The 27,759-nt window shown below is 41.5% G+C and overlaps 1 protein-coding gene and 1 long non-coding RNA gene across 8 annotated transcripts in view; one reads left to right on the top strand and one right to left on the bottom strand.

Moving 5' to 3' along the window:
- The window catches only part of plekhg5b (pleckstrin homology domain containing, family G (with RhoGef domain) member 5b), a 76,610-nt gene extending 50,467 nt beyond the window's left edge, over positions 1–26,143 (top strand). For 4 of the 7 annotated variants that reach the window (XM_040038086.1, XM_040038089.1, XM_040038090.1 and 1 more), the window contains 19 exons: positions 1,223–1,364; positions 2,272–2,371; positions 2,606–2,666; positions 2,925–3,016; positions 3,108–3,244; positions 5,174–5,340; positions 17,639–17,830; positions 19,063–19,236; positions 20,301–20,396; positions 20,701–20,901; positions 21,352–21,462; positions 21,581–21,730; positions 21,859–21,996; positions 22,083–22,202; positions 22,378–22,510; positions 22,675–22,790; positions 22,948–23,102; positions 23,229–24,278; positions 24,540–26,143. In XM_040038086.1, coding sequence (XP_039894020.1) covers positions 1,223–1,364; positions 2,272–2,371; positions 2,606–2,666; positions 2,925–3,016; positions 3,108–3,244; positions 5,174–5,340; positions 17,639–17,830; positions 19,063–19,236; positions 20,301–20,396; positions 20,701–20,901; positions 21,352–21,462; positions 21,581–21,730; positions 21,859–21,996; positions 22,083–22,202; positions 22,378–22,510; positions 22,675–22,790; positions 22,948–23,102; positions 23,229–24,278; positions 24,540–24,549 — 3,345 coding nt within the window. In that variant the 3' untranslated portion in view covers positions 24,550–26,143. Of the gene's footprint in view, positions 1–1,222; positions 1,365–2,271; positions 2,372–2,605; positions 2,667–2,924; positions 3,017–3,107; positions 3,245–5,173; positions 5,341–13,433; positions 13,563–15,752; positions 15,867–17,638; positions 17,831–19,062; positions 19,237–20,300; positions 20,397–20,700; positions 20,902–21,351; positions 21,463–21,580; positions 21,731–21,858; positions 21,997–22,082; positions 22,203–22,377; positions 22,511–22,674; positions 22,791–22,947; positions 23,103–23,228; positions 24,283–24,539 lie in introns of those variants that run through there. The other 3 variants (XM_040038085.1, XM_040038091.1, XM_040038092.1) reach the window with 3 other exon arrangements.
- LOC120737418 lies at positions 13,409–20,785 on the bottom strand. The gene is made up of 2 exons (XR_005696737.1): positions 20,674–20,785; positions 13,409–18,110 (listed from the first exon to the last, which is right to left on the bottom strand). It is a non-coding gene; the product is annotated as an uncharacterized LOC120737418 (long non-coding RNA).
- Positions 26,144–27,759: the final 1,616 nt, after the last annotated feature.

Genomic DNA, 27,759 nt, shown 5'->3' with positions numbered 1-27,759 from the left:
TTTATATCTTCACCGGGACTCCTCACCCTTCCTTAACCCTACCGCTCACTCCCTTCCTCCCCCCTTTCTGTCCTCCTGCAGCTCTACGATCTGCTCCTTAAAATCTGCGATTATATCTGGCTAGACATTGAGAGGAGGGGATTAATAAGGCAGCTTGTCAGTGTGGGTTGACAGGGCTGCACTGTGAATTAGCAGACCAAAGAGGGGGCACGTTGAATGTTTACTGGGCTCTTCAGTGTCCGCTGATCTGGATATGGAGCCAACTTTCAAAGAGTTCAGGTCCCATCTGCACAATGTAAGGCTACAGCGCCAAGCCTGGGAACATTGTACTTAAATCTGAGTCTATTTTGTCCTCTTAAACTCCTTTCTTTATTGATGTATTGTTTTTGTGCATATTATTGCCTAAAATAGGCTCATGTAATGGGTATGGCATCTACCGCTTGCCTTCTATAGTTGTTTACATATCAGCTAGTCTGTCTAGCTTGTGCTCAAATCACTGCTGTGCACATACACACATATTTACACACACTTGCACAGACACACTGCTCCTCATGAGTACATGGAAACAATGACAGGAAGTACATTAGCGGGACTTCCATTGTATCTCCCCATACATTCACGCTTCCTGAGCCGGGTGTGGGTGATGGTGAGAGGGACACAGGGTGGAGTGAGGAGGTGTACACGGAGAGCTCCCCCAGTGCTTCGCCGCCCATTGTTGACATGGGGTGGGTGTATATGTCTGGGCCAGGAGATCCTTTAATCCTGCAGCCTTCTGCTGCATGTTGCATCAGCTATGGAGCTTCTTGAGCTCTCTGGCCTGTGGAAGTGTTGCGGTTGCTGACCTGCGGTCAGTTTTGTTGCTTCACCTCTGGGGATACCAGTAAGGATTAGGTCAGGGCAAGCTGGTCCTATGTCAGCACACGTGCTGTAAAACTGACTTTAACTCAATTAGTTGTCATGCCGCTGAGGGACAGATGGCGGGAAGGTGGGAGTCACCAAACCGCAGGAATGCCCACAACAGCTTCTGTGGTCATTTTAATTGTAACTGAAACAATAGTCAGGCAGGGAGCTGTTTATTCCAAGTGTGTGTGACTGTTTTGCCCTTTTTACTTTGACCGAGTCATTTAAATTGTTTTTGTATTTTAATGCAGACACTTTATGTCCTTGGCAGTTATTTTGTTCTGACTTTCTCTTTTCCCCCTCTTTTGCTTTCTGTGTTTAGGTTTGTCACCACCCAGACTGTCAAGACCTGAATAGCAAAAGCCCCCTCCACCTGTGTGAGTCATGTGACTCACGCTGCCATTCAGAGAATTCAGACAACATGCACTTTGACCGGCACCCCCGATTTGACTTGCAACCTCAAGGTAGACTTGCATGATTTCTTTATTTGGTATCCCTCCCTGAGCAGGATGACGCTGCAGGATGACGCTGCAGGCCATCGCTGCGTAAATGTCAAGGACCCAGAGTTGTTGTTATTGTCTAAATAAGGCAGATCGTGTAAATCATTTTCCTCTTGCACAGCTCAACGTGCGTTTGTCGCGAAATTCCACATTTGCACATTTTGTCATTTGAGTGAGCGTTGTTACTTTTATTGAAGTAAAAATTTGTCTTCCACTCTATGCAGACAGTTTTGGCTTCAATCGTGCCAGCAAAGTTCCAGTCAGTTATTTTGTAGAAACTGTGCAACCCCAGTACAAAGCACCTTGAGGCAGCTGTTGTTCTGATTTGGCACTATATAAATAAAATTGAACTGAATGGACATTTGTAGGGATGCATCCTTAAATGTACGGCCGAGCAACGTGCCCATATAAAAGAGAATCTGTATTGTTTTTAACACGTGCTGTGAATGGAAGAATGAATAAGTTACAACAGTGATTTATGTGATCTATAGTGTAGGGATTTGTTTTGTTTGGTTTTATATGTCTTTGCAAAAAGAAACCACGATGTAGTGGAAATGCAGGAACTGCAGGTAACTGTCACTGAACTTCCTTGTTTGTCGAAGGATGCTATGTTTTTGTTCTATATCTGAAGTAAAAACTGTTACCATTTACATAGACTGAGAGCAGAATTTTACAATAATCATCCAGACAGCCCTGTACAAACCAGAAAAATGATCTTTTCATTCTTTTGCAGTAAATAACTTTTAAGAAAAGTTGAATTAACTACCACTTATCCGTTTATTAACAATGCAAATTAAAATTTGTTACAGTAAAGGTTAACTTAGTTGTGAAACAACACAGAGAATGACTGCTGTGATTTGTTAACCTTTAGCCTCCATCCTGGCTCGGAACGTATCCACACGCTCCTGTCCCCCACGGACCAGCCCCCCCTCGGACCTGGAGGAAGAGGATGAAGGGAGCAGTGACCGTGGGTCAGTAACCCTCTGTTATGTCATACCAGTGTTCCAGTTTTCCTCCTGCTTGCCTCTTTTCCTCTCTTATTCCCTGCATGCTAATGGATAAATTGGAGCCATAAAGCATGTCGCCTGTCAGATCTCATTAAAATTTGTGATGCAGACAGATGAAGACGGCACTTTCTCATATGTTGGGCTTTTTTGAAGTGCTGCTTCATGTTAGGGGTGATGATGTGTTTGACTGTTTTGCAGGGAGCGTAAAACAGTGGGGATGAAGCTGGTGAAAAAGAAACCACGGAGACGACACACTGATGTAAGATGTCATGCAAACACTTTAACCCATGCTGTGTTCTTGGAAGGAGTCCAGGAAGATTATATGATATAGACAAAGAGCAGCTGCCATTTTTCTCTGTACCAAGATATGGCGTGATAGCACCTTCTAGGCTGTTCTTTGTCTGAGCCAGGCAGTGTAGTATGAAGGAGCCCCCCTGTGGCTCTGCTGAGAGCCTGCATACAGCCGGACAGCCCGTCCCACCTGTGTAAACTCACAGTCCCTCTGTTCTTCCTGCAGGACCCCAGTAAGGAGTGCTTCAGCCTCAAGTTTGACCTCAATGTGGACATAAAAACAGAAATTGTACCTGCTATGAAAAAGAAGACACTGCGGTGAGCATTGTGTTAAAAACTGAATTAAAAAGTGTTTAAAAACAGTTTATATGACAGTTACATTTTATTTCTCTTCGTCACGTCTTACCAGAGAGGTTCTAGGTCCTGTGTTTGAAAGGAATGGCATTGAGTTGTCCCGGGTGGACTTGTTCCTCGATCAGTCTAACACGCCACTGTCCCTCAACTTCGAGGCCTACCGTTTTGGAGGACACTACCTCAAAGTGAAAGGTAAAACCAAACAAGTACTTAAGTGATGTCAAATTATGAGTCACGATTCGTACAAATAGCGCTTGTGGCTGATTTATCGCTGTCGACTGTTGCAGAAGATGAAACAACTTCTCAGCAATGAAATCTTTTTAGATATGCAAGACTAAAATTTATGGCTGTGTTTTATTACAAAGAGAAACTGGCCTGAACACAGAGCGAGTTTAAGGGCAGATGAAGGTTCAGGAAGAGCAGTGAAGAATATGGTATTCAATTATAAGATTCATTTTGAAGATCCTCTACAAAAACCCACTAATCATCAGCACGACAGAGGCCAAAAGAGCAATACTGTAATTTTTCCACATCATATTTCCTGTGACCCCTGACACGAATCCTGAGTATACGTTTCCCATAAAGACGCAGAAGCTTTATTTCACTGTGATATGACTGAAGCAACCAAAATCCATCGTGTACAATACTTTTAAAATCCTAATCAGTAAAAATTTTGTCCCAGGTTGATTTATTTTTTGTAATAACCCAATAATAAGCAGAACAAAGTCAAATGTTGCCAAATGTCTCCCCTTTAATTGCAGAAAATGCATTCTTTTGATGCATTTTGCAGCCCTTCACCTGTAAATGACTATTGAATTTTGTCTCAAATTCATGAGCTGATCGCATGAGATTCGGTAAAACAAATAAAGATCATGCAAATCTCATCAACAAATCAAATTATTTCCTCTTTTCTTTAAAATAGCCGACATAACTGCAGGTCCGCAGCTTGTTTAGGATATTTTTTTGGTCAGTTATTCAGTTGCTGGACAAAAAAAAAAAGACTGTAAGAAACCTCTTTAAATCAATTTCAATAGCACAATGAAATGGCCCACAGGAAAAGTGGAGCTTTTGTTGTTTTTCCTAGAAACCGAGCAGTCTCGTCCTCGGCAGCAGTATTTTAGACGTTGCACTGTTCTTACCTCTGTACCTTTTTAACAATGGTTAATCGAGACGAATGAGGCTGGCCAGTTTCCTCTCACACCCGTGTTTCTGACAAGCAGGAAAAAGGAGTGGACTGCGTCTTTTGTAATATACTAGTGATTAAAACTACACGTGGAAAATGTGTCACTGATCTGTTCAATCTTGTTCCAAAAGTCTCATGAAAATTCTCACAAATTTCACTGACTAAACAGCGATATGAGTCTTTAGACTTTCCCTAATTTTTTCCAGGGTGGGAACTGGGTGAAATGGCTCCTTCTCCGCTGTTTCGCTTTTAGATGAAAGGCCCATTAGAGCCGCTCATAATGAGATCCAGTACCACGAGTAATTGCTCTTCTTTGAAATTGTCCCCTCCCACTCTCTCACCTCTTGACCACAGACTGGAGTTACATACAGTCTCAAAAATATACAGAGGTCAAAGGTAAACAGTTCACAGCTGTTCGGTCGCATGAAGTCTGAGAATCTATGTTGTTCTGGTCCTGTAAACACTTGAAGTTAAATCACCGTCTCTCCTGAGCTTTAACATGAATTTAGTTAGAACTAGTTTTAGGTTTTCTCTTTAATTGCGCACTTTCACCAGGGATATTTGTTTTTGTTGCATGATTTCTAAGATATTTACCTGAAAGGTGAGAAGTTTCCACTGCCCCAAAGTGACCCAAAAACACACTACTGCAGGTTTAATTTAAGCCCAACATTTGATTTGTATTAACCCGTTTACTGTGTTTTTAAGAGGCTGTAAAAATGTAAGAAAAACCATCACACCCCATTCTGTTGGGTGCTGGTCGGAGTTCAAAAAAAGTCCAAACTCAGAACAAAAGTCAGTTTGAAGAGAAAACTCTTTGGCATTTTTTCTGCTATAAAAGATAAATAATGACTTAAGACTTTTCCAGTATTTCTTCCACACAGCTTGACCTTTTTTTTTTTTTTTTTTTTTTTTTTGTGTGTGTGTGTGTGTGTGTGTAGCTCGGCCAGGCGATGAGCTGAAGGTGGAGCAGGGCGTGAAGGACTTGCGGTCTCTCAGCCTGCCCAACATGAAGCCGCCTGGAGTCCAGAGCCCCTACATCCTCGCGCCAGGCAGTGAGAAGGTGGAGCATGGATCTCTCGGACGCCGCGAAAGCATAGATCTGTTGGTGAGTTACGTTTGGGACAAACGGGTTAATTTTTGAAAACGATTAGATTCGAACACCACCTCTGTGAACAACACTTTGCACATAGACACGCCCTTCATCTTTTTTTTGGTTTTGTTTTTGCGCCACAAGCTTTATCATTTTCCATATCACCTGTTTCTGTTGTCCATGGGTTCCTCCTCCTAGTATCTCATCATGATCTCATTATGACCTCATTGTCTTCCATTAGCGTTATCGGCACTGCAGAATCTTGGGCATCTATTTGAGCCTTCTGCCAGAGTCAAATCTTCTGCCAGCTCTTCGTGCATCTATGAGCACACACGCATGCATGTGCATGCCGCGTCGTACTGCCGACTGAACCTTTGAATCTCACATGATGATGAGTCACTCAGGAACTCTCTCTGCTATACTTCAGCTCTTCCTGCAGCACCAGGAAGCGCCTGTTTTGTTACTGATGAGTGATGCTAAAAGGCCAATAGAGGCTTGCAGGATCCCGATCCACTTGGCTGCCAAACACGCAGCTTGGAAATGGTGCAGACGGTCATCGGGTTCAAGTTGTGGCAAATAATGTGCTTGCTGTAGCTCTCGAAACAGTTTTCAGCATGCAAACTTTGATTTTTAGCACAAATAGACATTAGTCAGGCTTTAGCACTGGCACTGTATCTAATCCTCCCTTAATCTGTGAAATGTTTTTGATTATTGCTTGAAACACTGTTTAGTCTGTAAAAAATCATGAAAAATGTTCCTAACAGCTTCCCAGAACGCAATATAATGTAATCAGATAGCGACGCTGCTCACTAAACACCCACCCATGCAATGTTGTGACATGTCCCAAACTTTCGATATACTTCACAATAACAGTAGCAGATTTTTTCTCCCTGAACCTTTTGGATTTTTTGAAACAATGGGCTTTTCATTTCAGGCAAAGTCAGGCTATTATTTCTAATTGCAACCACAGATTTTTGCCACGTGAAACAACTGTCTGTTGCAAATTAGCTTAGCTCCATGTCTCTGTTTGGAAAGCTTGTCTTGTTCTGAATTTAGAGCTGACTGATCATCAATTAAGGGTCTTGTTCTTAAAAGACAAGTACCAACACGTTCTGTCTGGAGCTTCTGCAGAGAAGAGTAAAGGTCCCCAAATCCCATAAAGAGCTGAGTTGTGTTAAACTGTGATTGCATGCAGACGCTGCTTAAAAATGTGGGAATGCCTTGAGTGGATGTGACGGTCACGAATGACACTTTTAAAAGAAAAAATGTTGTTTGGGTGAGAGGTCAGTGGCCTATTTTGTCTGGCCAAGAGTCTGAAAATTATAAATATATTAAGATATACACACTGGCTACTTTATTAGGTACACTTTGCTAGTAGTAGCAGTAGTTTCACATCCCAAATGTGCTCCAGCAGACTGACATCTGGTGATTTGAGTTCAGTAAACTCATGGTCATGTTCAAGAAACCAGTTCGAGATGATTTGAGTTTTGCAACATGTTGTGTTACAATGTTGGAAGCAGCCATCAGAAGAATGGATGCACTGTGGTCATAAAGGGATGGACATGATCAGCAACAATGATCAGGTAGTATTTCACTTGGTACCAAACTGTGCCACTTTGGTGAGCCTGTGTGAATTTTCGCCTCACTATCCTGTTCTTAGCTGACGGGAGTGGCACCTGGTGCGGACTGAAGCTGATTCAGCTTCACTCGCACCTAGGGGAGTGGTTGAAGCAAGATGGCGCCTGTGTTTGGCTTTGCCGCTTGTGCCGTTAGTACAGCTCGCTGGTATAGTTTTATACTGGCCGCTATTGTCACTTGCAATATTATTTTTACCGTCCTGTGTTTTGATTTTGTCTCTGCCACCAATACTTATGATCGGGGCACACTGTTGTATATCAAAGATTCAATGGAGAGCTACTTTGACAGCTGGGACAGTTACAGGAAATTTTTCCCTCCAACCTTTGTGTGTTCCTCACCTGAGTGCATGTTACCGTACATATCGGTGGGATTTAACACGAAGAAAAGAAGTAGTAGGGGAACCAGGGCCGGTGTCCAGGTGCGACTGAGAAGGTACCGAAGATTAGCTTCTTGGATGTGGGAAGATTCCCGGTGCTTACAACCAAAGAGAAGATCTCATATCACTCCAGTTTTGGCCTCCCTTCACTCCATTGATTCTTTTAAAAAACAGCTGAAGAAAAGCATTTGATTAATTTCCTCTTATGCTGTTTTTATAGTTTTATATAGTTTTATTTGCTGTTTTATTTACTGTTATATTGTTTTATATTTCCATTTCCTGTGTTCTAAAGCACTTAGTGATTTTTTTATTTTTTTTTTTTTTTTTTATAAATAAATTTTACTTACTTACTTACCTTTCTTGTAATGAGCTTGATCAGCTCAGTTTGGTCATCCTGCTGGCCTCTGGCATCAACAAGGAATTTTCAGAAAAGTTGCACTTGTTTTTGTGTATTGAGTTGCTGCCATGTGATTGGCTGATCAGATATTTCTGTATATGTCTGTATGACTGAAACTGTAATCGGCATCATCTGGTGCAGTATCTGGTTGCGCTGCCTTGATTTGCTCTTAAAAGTGAAAATAACACAATTAAATAAGATTTTCTAGATGATGCTATTTAGAAAAAAAAAACTTATTATAAGCAGTCTCTCCATAACATTGCTTTGACTGATGTTCTGAACAACATAGTATGAGTGGTGACTTGTACTGTCGTGTTTGCTTGTTTGTTATAAGCAGATATTCAAGTTTTCCCATAATGTGGTCATCACTTTCCAGTCTAGTAGCATGTCTTTGTGTACTGGTTGAGAGTAACCCCATATCCTGAACCAGTGTAGTAAGATTTGTCACATACTACTTGTACTGTAGTTTACATTTGTAGTTTTCTCAAGTTCAGTCAGTTTTGCTTTGTCAGATGTCATTTAAGTTGCGTCAAACATTGGTTGCTAATCATCCCAGAGGCAAGTCGACACGTCCAGTCGAGTTTGATTGTGTGTGTTCGTATACGCGCTGTGAGCAGATGTCATTGTTGCCTTGGGCAGCAGAACGGGTAGAGGCTTGGTTAAAGCGTTTTATGGGTAATCTGTGAAGGTAAGTCATGAAGACGAGTCATCAAGCTGTGAAATAAACACTGGAGGTTGCTCAGGAACCCAGTTTTAGTCATACAGTCTGACCTGTTGAACAGTGGAATATTTTGCGTTCTTTACAGGACTCTTACTACCGAGCTTCAGTACCCACGGTGCGGGCTCATGCTCGTCTGCCTTATTTACGCTGAATTTGAAAGAGTAATGAGAGTGACAACCCCAGTGCAGTCCTCAGGGTGGCAGTAAAGTGCATAGCTCTACCAGAAGACACAGTAGTTTATCTCAAAATGTTAAGACACTCCTCTTGAGTAGTGGAAAAAGTGTTTAGAAACTTTAGAAAAAGTTTGTTTGTTTTTTTTAATTGGCATGACTATATGGGAATTTCTTTATTTATATTTTATAATAGGTACCAAAAGGAAAACCTTTCACATGAGGGACAAAAATGAAAACTGACCCTGAATGACTCTGACCTTCAGCCCCTTGGGCAGAACTTTCAAATTAAAAACAGACCTGAGTCTATAATGGAAATCCCTGAATGGTGTCAGAAGCACATCTGAAAAGCATTGTCAGTGAACACAAATTCTTGGTGTACCTAGAGTTCACAGTTCAGACTTCACTATGCAGAGAAAAAAAGTGTATAAACAAGATCATCTTATCTGGGTCCAAGCTGGTGTAAAATAGACCGAGGTTTTTAGAAATCACGGGCGCCACGACCTGTGGGCTAAAGAGCAAAGGTGGTGAAGGTGGATGGCCATCTAGTTGTGTTGATATGGGGGTTTATCACTGTATCACCTGCACACGTGTAACGGTAAAACTGATGCTGAAAATTGTAATATATACAGTTCTGAGAAAAATGTATTACCTGCTGTTGTTCAGACGTTTTTAGACCTAGCAAAACCACAATGATGCCATTCGATGCATTATCAAAGGAACAATATGGCGAAGCTGACGCCAGCCTGCTGAGAAACTGAAATCTTATATTTAGCAGGAATGCTGAGAAATCAGTTTCAGATTTGCATGAACTGGTTTCCTTATTTCCCAAATGCTAAAACACAATGATGCAACAGAGTGGTCAGCATTTCCTCATCTTTCCTAACAGTTCTGACACGGCATCACGGGTTCTATTTTCTGGAAATGGGAAGCCAGTTTAATGATTTAGAAGAAAGGGAAGAAACCCTGTGATTCACTTTGGTTAGTGGCCCGTATTTTATGTCAGCTGTAGCTTGGAACTTTGTTTGAGCACTGAGGAGCCTCCTTGTGCCTTTTTGTCTAAATGAGGTGTTTCATGTTTATTATCACATGGTTCCTATATTATGGTTCCTGGCACTTTTGTGATAGGCTAGAAATAGCTTTCGTGATCGAGAATGATTGTTTTATGACGCTGATTCTGAAAGATGCAATCCAGCCCTGCTGATAGTTTCCATATAGCCCTGTATGCAACCTCTGCGATGCACTTAATTGCACCATTTGCCAGTTATTTCTCCCTTTGCACCTTTTGCACCACATCCCCTTTGATTAAGGGTGCCTTCTGACCTGCAGAAGACCCGAGGTCCAGCTAATTCATTTGTGTTTATAAGGGTTTGTTTTTTTGGGTTTTTTTGATAAACTGTAGTTACATAATTTTATTAAGTTCAAATCTCTGGAAGCTGAGACCCTTCTCCATTTATTTGGTAAGGTGACCTTATTAATCCCAAGGGTTAGTGCCCAGATTGATATCAAAATTGAGCAAAAAGAAAACTTAAAAAATGTTTAAATGTTTCTCTCACTGTTAAACAGAAGCTTCGAGATGCAAAGTCAGAGTCACAAGCTTGTTTTCCCTTTTCCCTGCAACAGAACCTGAGATCTTTCACTTTTACAGCTCTCATAAAGATAAGGCAGCCATATTCCAGGACCTTGTCACTGTCAGAAAAACATGATTGATGATGATAACTCTGATTGGTGTTCTCACCGTTGTAATATAAAGTCCATTTGTTGCTATAGAACTGTAAATACAACACAGAAGCGGCTGACCTCTGGTAGTTTGCCTTGCTCCTCTGACTGGGTGTGATTCAGGCTGAATAAAAGAATTCAAAAATCTTTCAACTTTAAACACTATTCTTTTATCAAGAGGTCGCAAATCCAGTGTCGGGGTTCGGTTTACAGTTTGCAGTTGGATTGTGTTAGCTTTCAAAGGGAGCTGGTGTTGGGTAATGGATCCTCCATATGTGTTTTAGGGCTCTGGCCTCCCATAATGCACTCTGCCCTCACGTTAGGAAAAACATTTGGTAATCCTTTTGTGACACAGAAGAAAAAGCTGGCACTGAGCTTCTGGTGAAATTTATGTACCAGTCCCACATCCGAGCACTTTTCATTTAAGATTTGACACGTTTAGCTTCTCTTTGTAAATATTTTTGGTGAAACTTGATGTTTTGAAACCTGTTATGCTCATGACCAGCTACGTGTTTTTGTTACCAGCTTCTATTAGAGTAGTTTTACACGATTCACAGATCAAAATAATCCTGATTTATTGTGTAGTGCGCTTTGGTGCAGCTCAGTTTATTCACTGTCTTAAGTCGATTTATCTCCTCTCCCTTTAAGGCAATGCGTCCTTTAACTCTCTCCTGAGTGGCTGAGCTCCATAAACATAATATTTGAACAGCTGATGTGTTGGGCTTCTGTGCTTGCAGCCACAGCTGCAATTATCATAGTCTGCAAGGCTGACACTATTGAAAAAAACTGTGTAAAGCAACGTTTTTAGAGCTTTATAATTCTTTGTATAATTCTTTAACACATCACAGCCTGATGACTAATTATTAAGAAAAGAAAATGATTGATGCAGCGATCCAAAATATAAACCAGCATCCTAGTTTGGATTTCAAAGATATCCTTTGTGCATCCATTATGGCATACAAAATTGCATTTCTACCATAGTTTTGCAGAAAGAAATGTAATTAACACATTGAAATACTTTATTTTATTAATATTAATACTAATACTTATATGTGCTGGACACACGTTGTCTCATACTACATTTCTGTTCTCACTTTTTAATCATCAGAGGCTTTGAGTTTCGAGAAAGCAGCTCTCTTATTCACAAGGGCTCGCCCCAGAGAGTAGTTTAACTTGTCAGATTTTTGGTTTGTAGGGATTTGCGTCTCCTCCTGGGATCAAACCAGGGGCTTGTTAGGCGAATGTGTAAACCACTACACTGCCTCATGTTGTGTTTGCTGACTTTAGATATTGTGACAGTTTTATATTGAGTGTGTGGAGACTATTACCTTGATCTGATCTGTTAATTTCAAACAGGATATTTTTTATTAGTGCTGGTGACCCTCACGTTTCATATCCACTCTTGAAGATTGCTTTGTAGCCTCTCGAGTGAAACGATTTGTTGCTTTATTATCTGATGGAAGGAAATAAAGAAAGGAAATCTTGTGTCGTAGGTTTGGCTCACTTACAGTTAGTAGTTACAGTAATTCCAAAAGGAACAGAAACTCCCAGCTTTGTCTTAAGGTTGTAAGAGTAACAGTCTGGTATTCACCATGCCGCCACAGTTGATAATGTTGTTTCATAACAGACGGGTTGCTGGGAAAATACTCTGGAATTGCTGTAGCTAACAAAAGGCCAAAAAAAGCCTTCAGGACTTGAGAAACTTGATAATGTAGACAGACTAATTGTCAGCTGATGACACAGAGTTGGGAGTAATGTTATGTCTCCTTTTATTTTTACACATTTTAGTCACCTTTAGAGTGTTTTTTTGTTACTGTATTCGTGTTGCAGGAATCGACTCATACAGTGCCCTCAGTGCGCTTTCGTTTGTTTTGAAATGCAAGAGAAACTGACAGGAGCAATTGTCTTTATTTATTTCCTTTTTAAATCAGGTCATACAGTGCGTTTCAGTCCCCGTGTTACACAGCTGTGGATGTTAATGTGGTGCTCTTGTGTTTCAGACTATCACATCAAGGACTCGTCTTTCACTGTCTGACCTGTATGATAGTTTGCAAACTGGGCAGCTTTGATCTAACAAAGAAATCATTCTGAATGACAATGCTTCAATCAGCAGCGGTCACGCAGGGTCATTACTGCTGGATTGATCTTAAGAACTGAACAGAAACATGAGCGCTTTGTTTGAAAAAATAGGGTGAGAAGTGCCTCTGATTGACCTGATAAGTATGAATGTTAGACTTTGATCTCTTGCGTGCACACGGTGCCATTTCATTCGTGACATCAGCTCTAGCTAATAGATCACTAATCACTATATATCTTTATATCTTATTAAAAAACAGACATCTTACTGTAGATTTGAGTTGTAATTCCTCTCTGAATAATGAATTATTTTTCAATGGCTTTGCCTTTTGACCTATTAGTGCGCAATAAGGACGCTGATATTTTGTTAAGTGAATAATCAAGGAAGCGATTGATAAATTCACTGATAATAAAAATAATCTTTAGTCATTCTCCAGTGGAAATTGGCTATTTTAGCTATCAATACATTTCAGACTAATCGTTAGCATTTGTGGCTTCTTGAGATTATTTGTAAAAAGTCCCAGTAATGGTGTATCTGGACCTATTAGATCTATTAGCTGCTGAAACTAGCTCATTTTTCTGTGTGAATACTTTAGATGATTCATGTCTTTTGTAGAATTACAGTAATTATGTTAGCTGTTAAGAGTCCATTATGAATTCCCCATATAGTGTGGGAGGTGCCAAAACCTGAGAAGGGTGAGGAGGCGTGTTCGTGTGCTGGAAAGACAAAGGACTTCCCCTAATGCCCGGAGGAGGAGATTTCTGCAGGGCAGACACACACACCTTTATAATTGTGATTGTGTGACCTTTGGTCTTCAGTACACAGTACCTGAAGGCTTAGGCAGACAGAGTGAGACTTATGCAAGAGAAGAAAGTGTGATGCTTCACTCTGCTTGCACTGTTGTCAGGACTGTGCTTTCCTGGAAATGAATTCCTAAATTTACTGGAAGTGCCTCTGCTTTTCTGATTACTCTGGACCCTTTTCCCCCCCAAATCGGGGGTCTTATTTATTTAATTAAATTTTTTTTCCTGTGGAAAATGGTTCGTTTTGTCCGTCTTACATCCTGGCGCAGCTGGGACCTACTGAATGTGGACACGGAAATTCCTGAACCACCGACACCAACATTAACTGAGAGTCAGGTGAGAGGCCTGTTGATCGGTCAAAGTGCAGTGGAAGATATGAGTATTTTTTTTACTGCTTTTCTTTGTCTAAAAAAATTATGTTTTTGTTTTTTAGCTGCAGTGAACAAATAATCGAGTCATTTTTTTAATCAAATGATTGCTTTTTTAAAAAATGGCAAATATTTGGCACATGTGTGTTGACTAACGTGGAGTTTCTCTCAGCTTTAATTTCCTGGTTAAGCACACGTTATGTGTGTTTTACTGCTTAAGCTGGTGTGTATTCAAGCTTTGAGGAAGGTCAGTGTGCACACTTTTTCCCATCGTTAATCAACTTTCCTGATCAAGGGAAGTTGTTATCAGTTGCATAAAGGTAGTTGCAGGGGCACAGTGAGTAATGGGGGGGGGGCACTACTTTTCTCTTTGTCACCACTTACTTCAATACAATCCCTTCCCATTTTATGATTGTTCTTCTTTACAGGCCAAGGTTGATGCTACAAACTACAGTGATAAGATAAGGCTGTGTGGGCAAGCTCGGTGCTTGATATCATTAACCTGACTGGCCCCCACTAGACCTGCTGAACAAGTCTGTTCCCAAATTGTGTTGCTTTATAACAGAGACCGCTCAGGTCAGGTTTACACAGTAGGCCCGAGGAAAAGCTTGTAAACATAATTAGTTGGGCAGAAATGAGTTGAGCGGCTTAATGTTTGCCACCAGGTCCTCATTATGCCACCAAAACATAGGATCACAGAATATGTCTGTGTTGTCTGGTACCAAGATGGTGCTATTGGATCCTTTCAGTCCTATTGGTAGCAGGTTATGGCTGGGGTCTGTAGAGTTTGGGAACCAAACCAGCACCAGGTTTTGCAGTATGGCAGGGTGTGTAGCTGTGCTTGTTGGGGAGTGTCATCAAACCATTGTGTGTGCCAGGATTCAAAGTAATCCAGAAAAAACATTGTGTTGCAGGCGTTGTAACAAGAAGACCTATGTTAGTTGGTTTTATTATTGTGACTCATCTATATTTGGTCTGACTGAAGGACTAATGGGCAGTGTAATTACTAAGATAAATATAATTTCTTTGACTGTAATGTTTAGAGTTGTTACCAACTGTTGTATAGTTCTTGTAGTCAAGATCTTGTTATGCTAATTATAATAATCTGATTAGATTTATTCAGTATGCCAAAGTGCCAATTACAACTTTTGTTTGATCTTTAGCCCAAAACCCAAATATCCTGAGATACTGACAAAAAAATAGCTAATGTAAACTCACACAACCCCAACAATCTCTGGACTTAATTCTCTCTTAATCTACTTTATCTAGAAAGTTCTGAGCCTTTTCTTTTTGAGAAGCTGTGCGCCCGCTCGAGCTTATCTGCTTGGCATAAGCAGCATTTTGAATGTGCTGAAACAAGCAAGTAAACAAAGGGGATTTCCCTTTTTGTCATTATTGGGGAATTTCTTTCCTTGTTTTGACTCCGTTGCCTGGCCTTGTTTAAGGATCTCTAAAGCAAAACAGCGATTAAAGATGGCAAAGAATAATGGCTTTGCGTCCAAATAAGAGTAAAAAACGAAGTATCCAAACTGCAATTTGCTTGCACTACAAGCAAGGCTAATCGGGGGGTGAATCCTTTGGGGGAGGGAAGAAAACCAAAGTGTGCCTGATTCACAAGCAGGGAGTTGATAGTTTATTTGTACTTCAGAGCAGCCTGTTGAGACTAAAGACCATTTGGCATCGCCACAAGTACCAGGATGCTTGTTCAAACCAGGGAGCTCCCTGAAAGCTGCCGCAAAAGCTCCACCTCCTAATATTCAGATCAGCCTCCTCTGGTGCCTCCTCTTTCCTGCCCAACACAATGAGGCAGGATCCTCCTGGTTGCTATGACTTCTGGCCAGTGCGTGTGTGAAATGCAAGCAGGCTGGGCGCCTCAGTGAGTAGGTTCACCGCTGACTGTCGGAACAGCAGGGCAGGACACAGATACGTCCCGGCTCAAAGAGAAGCTGCGATCGGACTCTGCAGGACGTGGCGGGTAACCCGGATCCTGTCAGCTGGAATAGGCGTTTGCAGACTTATTGAAGTTCTAGTTCTGATGGTGAAATAACGTGGGAGTGTTGTAGCTGTCACTCGACTTCTTTGACTGACTTTGCATCGGCTGAACTGAACAGCGAGGACGACGTGGATGTGTGTTTCACAGTGGAAGTGGAAAGAGAGGAGGCGAGAGGTTGACAGAGAGCAGCAGCTGGCTCCAGAATGGGCTGCGATCCATGAATCCAATTGAAGGATTAGGATGGTTTTTGTTACTTTTGACATGCCGCTGGCTTCAATGGTGAGCACTGTTAATATGGTGGGAAACTGCTGATGGCATTTATCCCTTGGTGGTTATAATTACAACTTCCTGGCCTTGAGGCTTTATGAAAGTGGTTTCTTCAAAAACAGGTTTTTAAACTGTTCACGGTGTTCATTTCTGATCCAAAGTTTCCTTCATGTATGCCATCTGATATGTAGAAATACTTTAGCTGCTTTTCTTTGCCATTATTACAGCCTCCTTTAAATGTATAAAACCCTGTTCTTTGATTGCCTCGTACAGCAAAGTCAGACAAATGAATCAGGTTTCAGTTTGACCAGTCGTGCGCTCTCAGTAGCACAGGGTTCAGATTTTCCCTGTTTGACCATGGGGACTCGGCACTTCCTACCACCTGTGTCCTTGACCAGTTGGACCAACAAAAAGTCCCTAAATGGCTCCATGCTCGTTTCCCTTTCAACTAAAGCGCCTCCAAATTTGTCCCTTTCCCCTCTTTCACTTTAGTTTTTGTTTTAAAGCCAAGATGTCACTCTGCAGTTAGGTCACTGCTCTCTTTGGTAATAACTCCTGAAAGATGAAAGGACTAAAAGCCCCTTGAAAATTTAGATTTACTTACTCATTATGCAACCCTGTATAGGACACTTATGCACCTTCATTGTAGTTAAGTGGTACCATTAAGGCCCTCCTGAAATGAGTCTTTACAATGCAACATTTCAGCCAGAGTTTTTCATTTTTTAGCTTCAGTTTACATTCCATTGTGTAACATATACATGCTAGAAACGTTTATGGTGACAGGCCGTTATCATTGCTTTATCTTGAAAACCGTTTACATTTTACAAGTAATCAAGGCTTTTTATCTAGTCTTCTTGTTCCTGCAGTTTCCCCTAAAGTAAAAGTCAAGTGCAGTCTTAGTTTGCTTTAATCCGTGGTACATTTTAAAATTTGATAGTCCTCAAATTATATGTCAGTTATTTGTAATAGTAAACTTTAGGCTGTGATGAATTAAAACTGGCTGTTTACTATTTTGTGAAATTTCACGAGTCTGACACTTTTGGACCAGAAGAATTGGAAAGTGCATCTGTGATATCCATCAGTGCAGCAGCTTGGTGTTTTTACCACATTGTGTTTGTGTAGGCTTGTTTGTGTTTCTGGGGGGGGTGATGAGTAAAAGAATTTCGCTGGAATGGACGGCGAGTTTCAGAAACTGTGTCAGTGTCCAGGAATGTGAGTTCCTTTTGCTGTGTTTGAAGTGTGGGGGGTGTCGATGTCCTGCCTCTTGCTGACTCCTGACCAGCAGATTCTTCAGCATTGACACTCCGACGACAAAAACAACTGCTTCCTCAGATACTGAGGTGGGCCCTGTTTGTTTGCTTTGCTGCTGCTCGTAAAGTGTACAGAGATTGCATGAGCGAGGGCGCACGCCAGGGCCTGCTGACAGGGTAACAATGGACAGGGAACAATGGCCAGACTCGGCCGTCTGTTCTTTTGGAACAACCTCCCGCCTGCTCCTTGTGATGCAGTGAACATACACAGCGAGGAAGTGGCAGTCCTTCCCTCTCCTGTTTGTGTCCAGACATTTGGATAGTTTTAACGGTCCTGTTGATGTCATCCCTGGCTCAGAATTCCCCTTTCAGATTTCCTGTTTGTCCTATCATTTCGTCATTGTCTCTTTCGATGCGTCTGGCTGGAAACAGTTATAATTCCCCTCATTCACTCATTGGATCTTTTTTTTCCCTTTCCCCTCCTATTACAGTCTATCATGTAACTGATTTTTGTCTGTTCTCTCTGTCTCGCAGGGTCAGGCCCGACGGAGGAAGAACATAACAGAGTTTCTGGGTGAGGCGAATATCCCAACCCCAGATGCTCTGGGACAGATCGGTGGCTCTCTACCTGCTGTAGGGGCTGGGCCCGACAGCTGGAAGAACCGTGCTGCCAGCCGCTTCAGTGGCTTCTTCAGTTCCAACGCTGGAGCGGGGTCTTTTGGCAAGGTAATGCCGACAGGGTTGCGATCACATGATCACAGAAGCGAGTGCAATCTTGTTCCAAGTGAAAGTGCTGCACTTTCTTTTGGCTATAAAGGGCTGTAGGAGGCAGGCTTGTTGCCCAGACGATGTCTGAGATTAAGAAAACATTAAAAAAACAAACAGAACAGTAGCAAGTAGCAGTGGGAGGGGGTCAGAAGGCCATATCCCCCTTGAGCCCTGGTGAAGTCATTTCCTTTCAAAGTTCTCCTGACTTGTTGGCTCACATACTTTCCACCCAGCAGCTCTGGAAATGAGTAGGTAGAGGAAAAGCCTTCTGTTAGCACTCAGTTTTATCCACTCTTATCTTGATTTTTAAAACGCCATCCTTTCTGGAAATTTGCTACTTTTAACTTTTTATCACATGGCTGATAAACAAGTTTATCATAAGGAATGGAAAATAGGGAAGGCGTAAACCTGGCTCTGTTTAAAAGGAACGCCGTCTGCCTTTCAGCTCTCGTTAAAGATCGCAAGGTTAACCTAAGCAAAGGCTTTCTCTTTCTGGATCAGAGGTTTTTGAAAATGATAATCAACTTTGATTCTAATGAAGGACAGGCACGCGCCCACACACAAACATGCCTTCCATTGTATCTCATCCCCTGAGGTCACATCCTTAACAGTGGCAGATGTCAAATGGAGACAGTTTCTGTCAGTCACCTGTCATTGCTGGGCCCATCCCTTTTCAATTTATTTGTTCCCCTTAAATCCCCTCTGGGCCAGAGATCCTGCACCTGGGTCTGGACCTTTGGCATCCTCCATATTGTTGGGTTAAACAACATTGAGCGGCTTTCACACCAAACTTTAGCGAGAAGTCCTAACTTTGGATCTTTTTCCCCCCCATGCATTTCTGACTTTTTGTTGACTGTTTTCAAGAAGCACAATCCTCCCGCTCCGTTTCTTTCCACTGTTTTGTAGCACTCACCCCACTCCCCGTCTCCTATTGTTAAGATGGTCTCAATGCACGGAGCTCATTTTCATAACTACATAAGGCCTGCCAGCTTGAACAAAGACCTGAATAGCGGCCTCGGCGCCAGCAAGGACGGGATTGTGTATGCTTATAATACACAGACCCCTCTCTACTTACAGTTTGAATGTAACAATAAACAGTCACACAAATGGACAGTTACTTTTGCGTCTCTTCATGTTTCTGTTCAAAATAGTCACATCTGTTTTTGAAATTGTTTTTTATCTGATCGCAGGAGGTGGATCGACTGGAGCAGCTCCAGAGCAAACTCCAGACCTACACATTGTTTGGATTGCCAAAGGTGCCACGACAGCTCTCCTTCCACCAGGACTCCTGGGAGGGGGAGGGGGAGGGGGAGATCGACCTATCCCTAGAGGACAGCTGGCAAACGCTACTGGACAACTCAGAGGTACAGTGCAGATAAGCAAACCACACAAACACACCCACTTTTGTCTTGTCGTGTATACGCAGACATAATGGAAAAAAATCAGTTTCCTACTAGAATCAATGCAGATATTTGTAACTTCCAGTGGTGTAATGCTGAACCACGAATGGTTTGGCATTACAATTTTCTCATTCATGACATTACTTGCATGCATGCTGGTTTCTGGTGTGTGCACAATTCTTACTTCCTTATATCTATCATTCTTACACTCAACCTGAAGCCTCTTTTCCTGAAATACTGGTTATAATGCACTTCGCTATTATGTTACCACAAGGAACTGAATTTCTGTGCCGCACATCTCATGCAGTCACCGAGTTGTTGCACATGTTAACGAGTTAACGAGTCCACGATCAATCAGCAGGGCTAGCGGTTATTGCTCAACACATACGCTGTCTTTCGTACTGTAAATGTACTTCTGATGGTTAGTTACACCGAACACATTACTGTCTTGATTGCTGAAACACAATAATGTTGGTGATGTGAGTTACGGTGGAAAAATATGAGAACATCACGAGGAAACAACTGTTGTTTTTGTTGCGTTGGGTGACAGATTTCCTGTGGAACTTTTAAGACAATAAGCAACCGTTATAGCATGAAATCATAAGGAAGTATGCAGAAATAATAAAGATGTGTTTAATTAAAGAGTAAAGTGAAAAAATGGTTTGTTAGGCTCACACCATGTTGTACCACTTATCCTTATTCTAAGCAATCAGTAACTTGATTTGTTTTGAAAGTGAACATTTAGTTAATTGTTCATTTATTAATAACTAAAAGTTCTTGGAATTGTCCTGTAAGTCATTTCATTTCTTACTTGTTTGTATATGTAAACAGTTTCTGAGGAAATATTGTTGGGGAGTTTTAGTATTTAGCTTATATGTCTGATGTAATCGTTGTACTCCAAACTCTGACATGGGAATGAGGTGCGATTAAAATGTCTAATCTAAAGGAAGTTTACGCCAATATTGTAACAGTTGAGAGGAACGTATAAATATTGTGTATGTTTATGAATAAAATCTGTGTGTGCGCAGACACTGACAAGACGCCAGTTCCACCAGCAGGAAGCAATATGGGAGCTGCTGCACACAGAGGCTACCTACATAAAGAAACTCAGAGTCATCACTGATGTAAGTGCAAAGAATGCTTTTGTTGTCTGTTCACGCATATATATATATATATATATATATATATATATATATATATATATATATATATATATATAGCATACTGTGTAAGATGAAGAGGGTTGTGTAGTGTAAAAGATAAGACATACAATGAAGCTCTTTTTCATTAGACATTGACAAAGTGTGGGGCCTTTATCGCTGTCTAATAAACAAGGAGTTTAAGTTTAGACGTAACTGCAGTGCCTTACATCAGATTACTGTCGTAACATTCAGGGCTTACGCTCTTTTTATGTCTCCCTTCTTGCAGTTGTTCCTGTGTGGGCTGCTGAACCTGCAGGAGAGCGGCCTGCTGACGGAGGTGGAGCCCGCCAAGTTGTTCAGCAATATTCAGGAGATCATCCGCCTCCACACCTCCCTTTGGACCCAGGTCATGCTGCCTGCCCTGAAGAAGGCTAGGCAAGCCCGGGCTCTGCTCGACCCCACTGACCTTCACGATGGTTTCAGAACGGTTAGTTTCAGACTCCACAGATGCAACAAAAGAGAATCCAAACCCTGCATGCACCCCCAGACAACAAAAAAGAAAGACATCTAGTTAATTTAAATAGTATAGAAACTTTATCTTGTTTTAAAGCATTGAGTGCATCTTTCCAAAGTCAAAAAATCCAGGGTTTTATATTTAATAAATAATGTAATTACCATGTAACTACATGTTCAATATAAAAGTGTGACTGATTATGTAACTATGACTCATATAAAGGTTTAGGTGTTTTATCAATTCACCTGATTAGTTGGGTTAAAGGTACACTGCACTGGATGCCAGTAAACATAAAACCTTGCTGTTTCACAATTTTTAAGCATAAATAGGATAAGAAACGTGAATTAGCAGCTAGTACGTCTTTGTTTTCCTGATGACAGAAGTAAATATGACGCATGTCTTTGTTTCTGTGTGTGGGTTCAGTTTGGCACCATGTTCAAGCCCTACATCCGTTATTGCATGGAGGAGGAGGGTTGCATGGAGTACATGCGCACGCTTCTCAGGGACAATGAGCTCTTCAGGACCTACGTCACGGTAAGGTTTCTCTTACCATTACGATAATCCCAGATGCTCTCTATGCCCAAAAACGCATCCTTGGCTTTTCTCCTCATTTCTGATGCCTGACTTCCTGCTTTTGTCTAACTCAATTCAGTGGGCAGAGACCAATAAGCAGTGTAACCGTCTGAAGCTGGCCGACATGTTGGCAAAGCCTCACCAGAGACTGACCAAATACCCGCTCCTACTGAAGATTCTTCTCAAGAAGACAGATGAACCAGCAACCCGTGACATTGTCAGCAGCATGGTAAGAACTTGGAAAACATTTAGAAAGTGCTGTTTTTCTCATTTACACTAAAGTATATGCTTTGACTGCTTGTCACCCTGCCTGAGGTCTGAATGCAAATGTACGTTTGTTATTGTTTTCCAATTAAGGTTGCCACAGTAGAGGGCTTTATCAACAGCGTAGACTCCCAGATGCGACAGCGTCAAGAACAACAGAAGCTCGCCACCATCTCTGCCCGTATAGACTGCTATGAGGCTGTAGAGGGGAGCAGTGAAGAAGTGGAGAAGGTAAGAAACACTTTACAATACCCCAGTGCCCTAAAATTAGACTTCATGTCAAACTCTGCTTCATGCCTTTATCTTTTCCCCCTCAGATCCTCAAGGAGTACAACCACTTTGACCTCATGGCTCCCATGAGAGATGTATCTCCGGAAGAGACTCGACAGCTGCATCTCGAGGGCGCGCTGAGGATGAAGGAGGGCAAAGACAGTAGGGTAAGATTGACTCGCGTGACTGCTTGGAAACACACGATGAGCTCTTATCTTTATATTCAGATTACACGTGGATTCTCATGTTTCCTTTGCGGTTACGTAAAATCTCACAAAAACTGCAGATGTGTAAAACATTACAAGAGTTACCATAACTGAAATGAGTTTACTGTCCCCACAGATGGAGGTCTATTGTTTTCTGTTCACCGACCTGCTGCTAATTACTAAGCCGGTGAAAAGAGTGGAGAAAGTCAAAATTATCCGTCAGCCTCTCCTTATTCACAACGTCATCTGTAAGGAACTCAAAGACCCAGGTGAGTGCTCAAATACTGACTTTAACTCCTGAATAATATATATTTTTTGTTTTAATAAAGCAGAAAATCCAGGAAATTCTCACCTTTTGAGAAGCTATTTAATTATATAGGTGACTTTTCAATCCACAGAGTACTAAATTTTTCACGTTTTATGTCTCCTACAGGCTCTTTCATCCTCATCTACCTCAATGAATTCAAGAGTGCAGTGGCAGCGTACACTTTCCAAGCCAACAGCGCCACCCAGGGGCGAAGTTGGATAGATGCAATCTGCAATGTCCAGGTAGGATAGCAATGTTTTATTATAGAAAAAATATCGGACAGCATCCAGACATCAGATTTTTATGTGTGTTTTTTTTTTTTTTTTTAATTTTTACTTTAGAAGCACTAATTTTTACAGTCATTTACATATTTAATGTAAATGGTGCTTTTCAATTTAGAACCAGCTCCAAAGGCTTCGCACTGAGGAGTTCCTCCGCCAGCAGGACAGTCAGAAGAGATGTATGGGGGATGGAGAAGAGGAGGAGGAAGATGAGAGCAGCAACTCCACTACAAGTTCCCCTTTGCTGAGTCACAAGGATCAGCAAAACTCAAGGTACTGAAGTGTAAAGAATAAAATCTGCTGCACTTTTGTAACATGAATAGAACTCTCTGATATTTTCCTTACACTCTTTCTGGTGAGCTTTTTAAGTCTAACGTTCAACCAAAACTCTCCTTTCAGTCAATCAGACGGTTCCACTGAGACCCTATCAGTGATGGATGTTGATGAGCCCAGCGAGCACTCAGAAATTCCTGCTTCCAACATGAACCTCCAGGAAAGCGCTAATAAAGACTTGGATAGCGCTGTGGGTTCCCTTTCTGACAGGTCTGTGGGTCAGAAGTCGTCAAGTCCACTCAGAGTCCACTCTGCCATCTACACTGAGCACAATCAGGGCACGGGACCAGACAGTGAGGACCTGGACCCCCAGTGCCGCTCTCTTTCCATGGACAGCGCCTACGGTACCCTCTCCCCTGAATCCCTCCTAAGAGAACTGCAGCCACAGCCTGGCCAAAGTGAAGGCGAGGAGACTGAGGAGGAAGAAGGAGACAGGGAGAGTCAGGAGACAGAATTAGAAGAAGTGGATGAAGAAGAGGAAGAAGAGGAGGATGCTTCATTAGGGTCTCAGGTGTCAGTTGTCCTGTCCTCTAAACCTCGTCGGCGGCCTCATGTACACCCCCGACTCCATTGCCTCCTGGGGTTGTCCTCTCTGGCTCTATCCCGCTCCGAAGACAACCTCCTGCAACACTTTCACGGTAACCACCCCATCTCCCACACACACTCCCTCAGCTCTGAGACGCAGGACCAATCGCTGTGCGGAGACATGGACACGTCAAAGCTGTCGCACAGTAAGAGCATGTCCGAGCTGGAGCAGAACTCGTCAGTGGAAAACAAGGAGTTATTTTCCACTGACCTCGACCAGTCTGACGATTGCTTGAGCATTAGCTTGCCCTCTGACAAACTCAGTGCCACCCTGAGGAGGGCGGAAGCCAGGCATGGCCACGGGGCGCCCGACGGACAATGCGAGGATAACGATTCTCAGAGCAACAGCTCAGATGGGGAAGTGACTCCTTCTGCCTGCTTAGATAAGAAAGCCAAGTCAGCAGCGGCCGGTGACTCAGGGGAGGCATCGCCCAAAAAGAGAAAATCTCCAGGCCAACACAAGAAGCTGACGCTGGCTCAGCTGTACAGGATACGCACCACTCTTGTCCTGAACTCCACACTGACAGCATCGTAAGTCATTACTTCTATTATATAAGAAAAAATCTGATAGTTTGAGAAGAAACTTAATGTTATACATGTATTGCGGGTGGATACTGATAGTCTCACAGAGCCAGGCTCCTTGTGCCCTTCTGTTTTCAGCTGCATATTTATTATACATACAGGAGTGTTTTTGATCTCAAAGAAGGAAGTGAGGAAATGCTCCTAAATTTTGTTTTAGGTACTTTTCCTGAAAGGTATGTGTGTATTAATGTTATCCTTTCTCCCCCCCAGGGAGGTATAACAGCTCTTCCAAATGCTGACTGGTGGCATATGGACATTACAAGGAAGAATCCCTATTTTATGAGGATGGACTGAACACACAAATGCACTCGCTCTCTTCCTGCCCTCTCCCTTCCTGTTGCTTTTTGGACAATGACTGTCCCTTTTTTTTAACATCACAACAATAGCAATCCATTTGTGTTTTTGATTTTGCTGTTGCATTGGTTTCCAAATTACTCAAATGGGAGGGAGGGGCAGAGAGATATTAACTGCTTGCACTTTGCAATGGAAGTAGCATTAATGGGGGCTGGAACCTTAAGTTGGACTTTGGGCGGAGTACGTAAGGAGCCCCTACAGACAGGAGGCATCCCGGCGGAGGCCTTAAGACCTCATTACTGCACTCCACACCAGAGAAAAGGTGGAGCCGAGTCCTGCACTTCTCCCTTCTCCTGAGGTGAAAAGAGGGAACACTAAATCTTGAAAATCTTCTCTACACGTGGCTGAATAAGAAAACGGCGCCTAAGACGAGCTCCTGATACTTGTACTAGTCCTGGTTTGCTTCAGAAAAGTTAAAAAAAAAAAATTGCACAGTTATCTTTGTTAAGTAGAAGAATCACTAATGAGTGAATTTACATTTACAGTCACAATGAATTTTTATTTGTACGTGTTTGCTGTAAAGACATCTGTGTGTGACTGTGAATGAATGTCTACATTTGACTTATGAGTCCAATCCTGACTGAACCAAAATTGCTCCCGTTCTATTACAAACACAAAGATGGAAGACTTGTAGAGCTGGTAGATTCCCAGCAAAAAAAAATTATTAAATAAATAAAAGTGCAAAAAGGCAAAGCAAGTCCAAAGCAGCCAATCGCATGTCAGCTCATAAAGACTTGATTCTTCTTTATTTGATTATAGGTTGAACTAGTGAGAAGATATTCCTAAAAAATAGACAGAACATGGGTGACTAAAGCTGTTTTGTGGAATTTTCTGCACTATATAAAGGCTTGGATGGCTTGCAAGCACACACAGGAACTGATTTATAGGAAAAACAAAAGGAGTGCACACGTGATTGTGTTTCTTGCTAGAAAGAGGAGGCTAAATAAAAAGTTTGGGGTGGTGACTCTCATTTTAGATGAATGGTGTTCTCTGGGAGATTTAAGGGGAAGGAAAAAAAAACAGCAAACGTAACATTCACACTGATGTTTGGCTTTTCAGATCAGTAATTACGGACTTTACTCAAAATGTTGCCCAAACCAAATAAGTTAAGTGTTTAGTTTTTTGTGTGTTTATGTAATATTTATTATGACTCATTTGTTTTATATATAAGATATTGTTTATATTGTTTGCTTCTGTGTTTTGTGATTTCTCTTTTTTTTTTGGGTCAATTTAGTCTTAATATTTTTTTTTCCTTGCCAGGCATTAATGTGCTATGAACCAAAATAATGTGTTTCCTTTTTCAGTAATGACTATAAAGTGTCTTACAAAATAATAATTCAACAGAGGCTCAAATACAGATACAATCCCTCTTTTTAATGGTTTAATCCAATGTAATGGAGTGATTTGAGGAGAGAGGCTGAATCTGAACGGCATGGCATTAAAACAACATGAACTGGTCAGACTGTTCCCGTCTCTTGTGTTCTTAACCGTGAACAGACAGCAGGTGGCGAAAGAACGTTGAGGGGCAAATTACACCAGACCGACCTGACCATGTGTGGCAGCAATTCATTAGATCAACTTATTTGATATAAGATCAGCAGAGCAGTGAGTAAGAGCAGTGGCAGACGATGTATTGGCATATTTAGATTAAGTAAGAACTTAAATATATACAGTGCAACGACACACTACAAAAAATACTGCACTGCAGGCACACTGCAATAATACTGTTCAAAGCAAATAACAGAAATATAAAAGTACTTACTAAGAGGTTATCTGACTCTGAAATGTTTTTAAACGATAGTACTTTTAAAAATAGAAGTGCTAATTAATTATAATACCTAAGTAAAATTATCTCTAGAGACCAGTTATTTTTAACACACTGTTAAATTCAGTCACACTATTTTGTACTTCTACAGTAATACATTTAAGAAGGGACTCTTGTACATTTATCCCAAAGCTGTAGTTGCTTTAGAGTTGATTACATCAATTTCGTTCATGTTTTAAATATTTCATAAAATCATATAGTGACAAAAACATATCTTTATGACAGCTGCGTAACCAAAACGTACGCAACATCTCAGGAGAAAGGTCACAGACTGAAGTTTATTTGACTTATTCTGGCCTTGCCAACATGTGCTGACATTTCTGCCCAGCGACCTCCATTAGAGCACAAGGCCAAAATTTACTGCGTGAATTACTTTTCTCTGAAGTTCGTGTAAGCGTTACCTTTTCACCTGTAACTTCAGCTTTGGTTTAGTACCATAAATATAATGGCAAAGCACAAATATTGAACTAGTTTTGAATGTAAAATGTTAACATTTATTGTAATTATAAGTATTAGCATGCAGTGTTGAAATGTGCTTTGAGCAAATAGACAAAGTAGAATTACAATGCTGCTTCAAACCACTTATATTCTACTTAGTTTGGGTTTAATTTGGATTCAAAGAGCATTTATATTTTCCAGTTAAGTTTCTGAGAACTCATTTGGATCACATAGTGAGTACAGCTGTCTGTCTGGGCCGACCGTCTGCTTCAAATTCCCAGAAAGTTCAGATGAGGTGAAATCCGACCCGTCTCAACAGTAAACGGTCCGACGAACATGTGGAGCATTAGACCAGAGCCTAATGGCCGAGAGTAACGTCCCGGCCAAGGTGTATTTACAGGTGATTATATCAGCTAATCGGTGGATTACAGCATGTTGAATCCACACAAGCCCCTAAGCTGCAGGAAAAAGACAGTGCGGCCCTGTGGGATTTTCTGTTTAATCTGGTCCCAGAATGCAGCGGCCCCTCCCATTCTCACATCTGGCCCATTGGGATTTACTGTTGTAATCCTTGATTTTAAAACAATTTTATTATGCTTTACTGCTGATGCGCTGAACTTTAATTAAATAAAATGCAGCTTTCTATTTTAGCTCTGAAGTAATTACACATCCCCATTCTATTAGCCTCTGCTAAGTAAGTAATGAGGTTGTGCCATGATGGCTGCAATCTGGCTAAAACCTATAGAGTATATGCAAGTACATTATGACACACTATAAAATATGAATACGTTATAAGGTAAAAAAAAAAAAAAA

Source organism: Simochromis diagramma, unplaced genomic scaffold (assembly GCF_900408965.1).
Source record: "Simochromis diagramma unplaced genomic scaffold, fSimDia1.1 OVJJ01000061.1, whole genome shotgun sequence".
NCBI classification, from domain to species: domain Eukaryota; kingdom Metazoa; phylum Chordata; class Actinopteri; order Cichliformes; family Cichlidae; genus Simochromis; species Simochromis diagramma.
The sequence above is the reverse complement of the archived record's forward strand: the minus strand, read 5'-3'. Positions and strand labels throughout refer to the sequence as shown.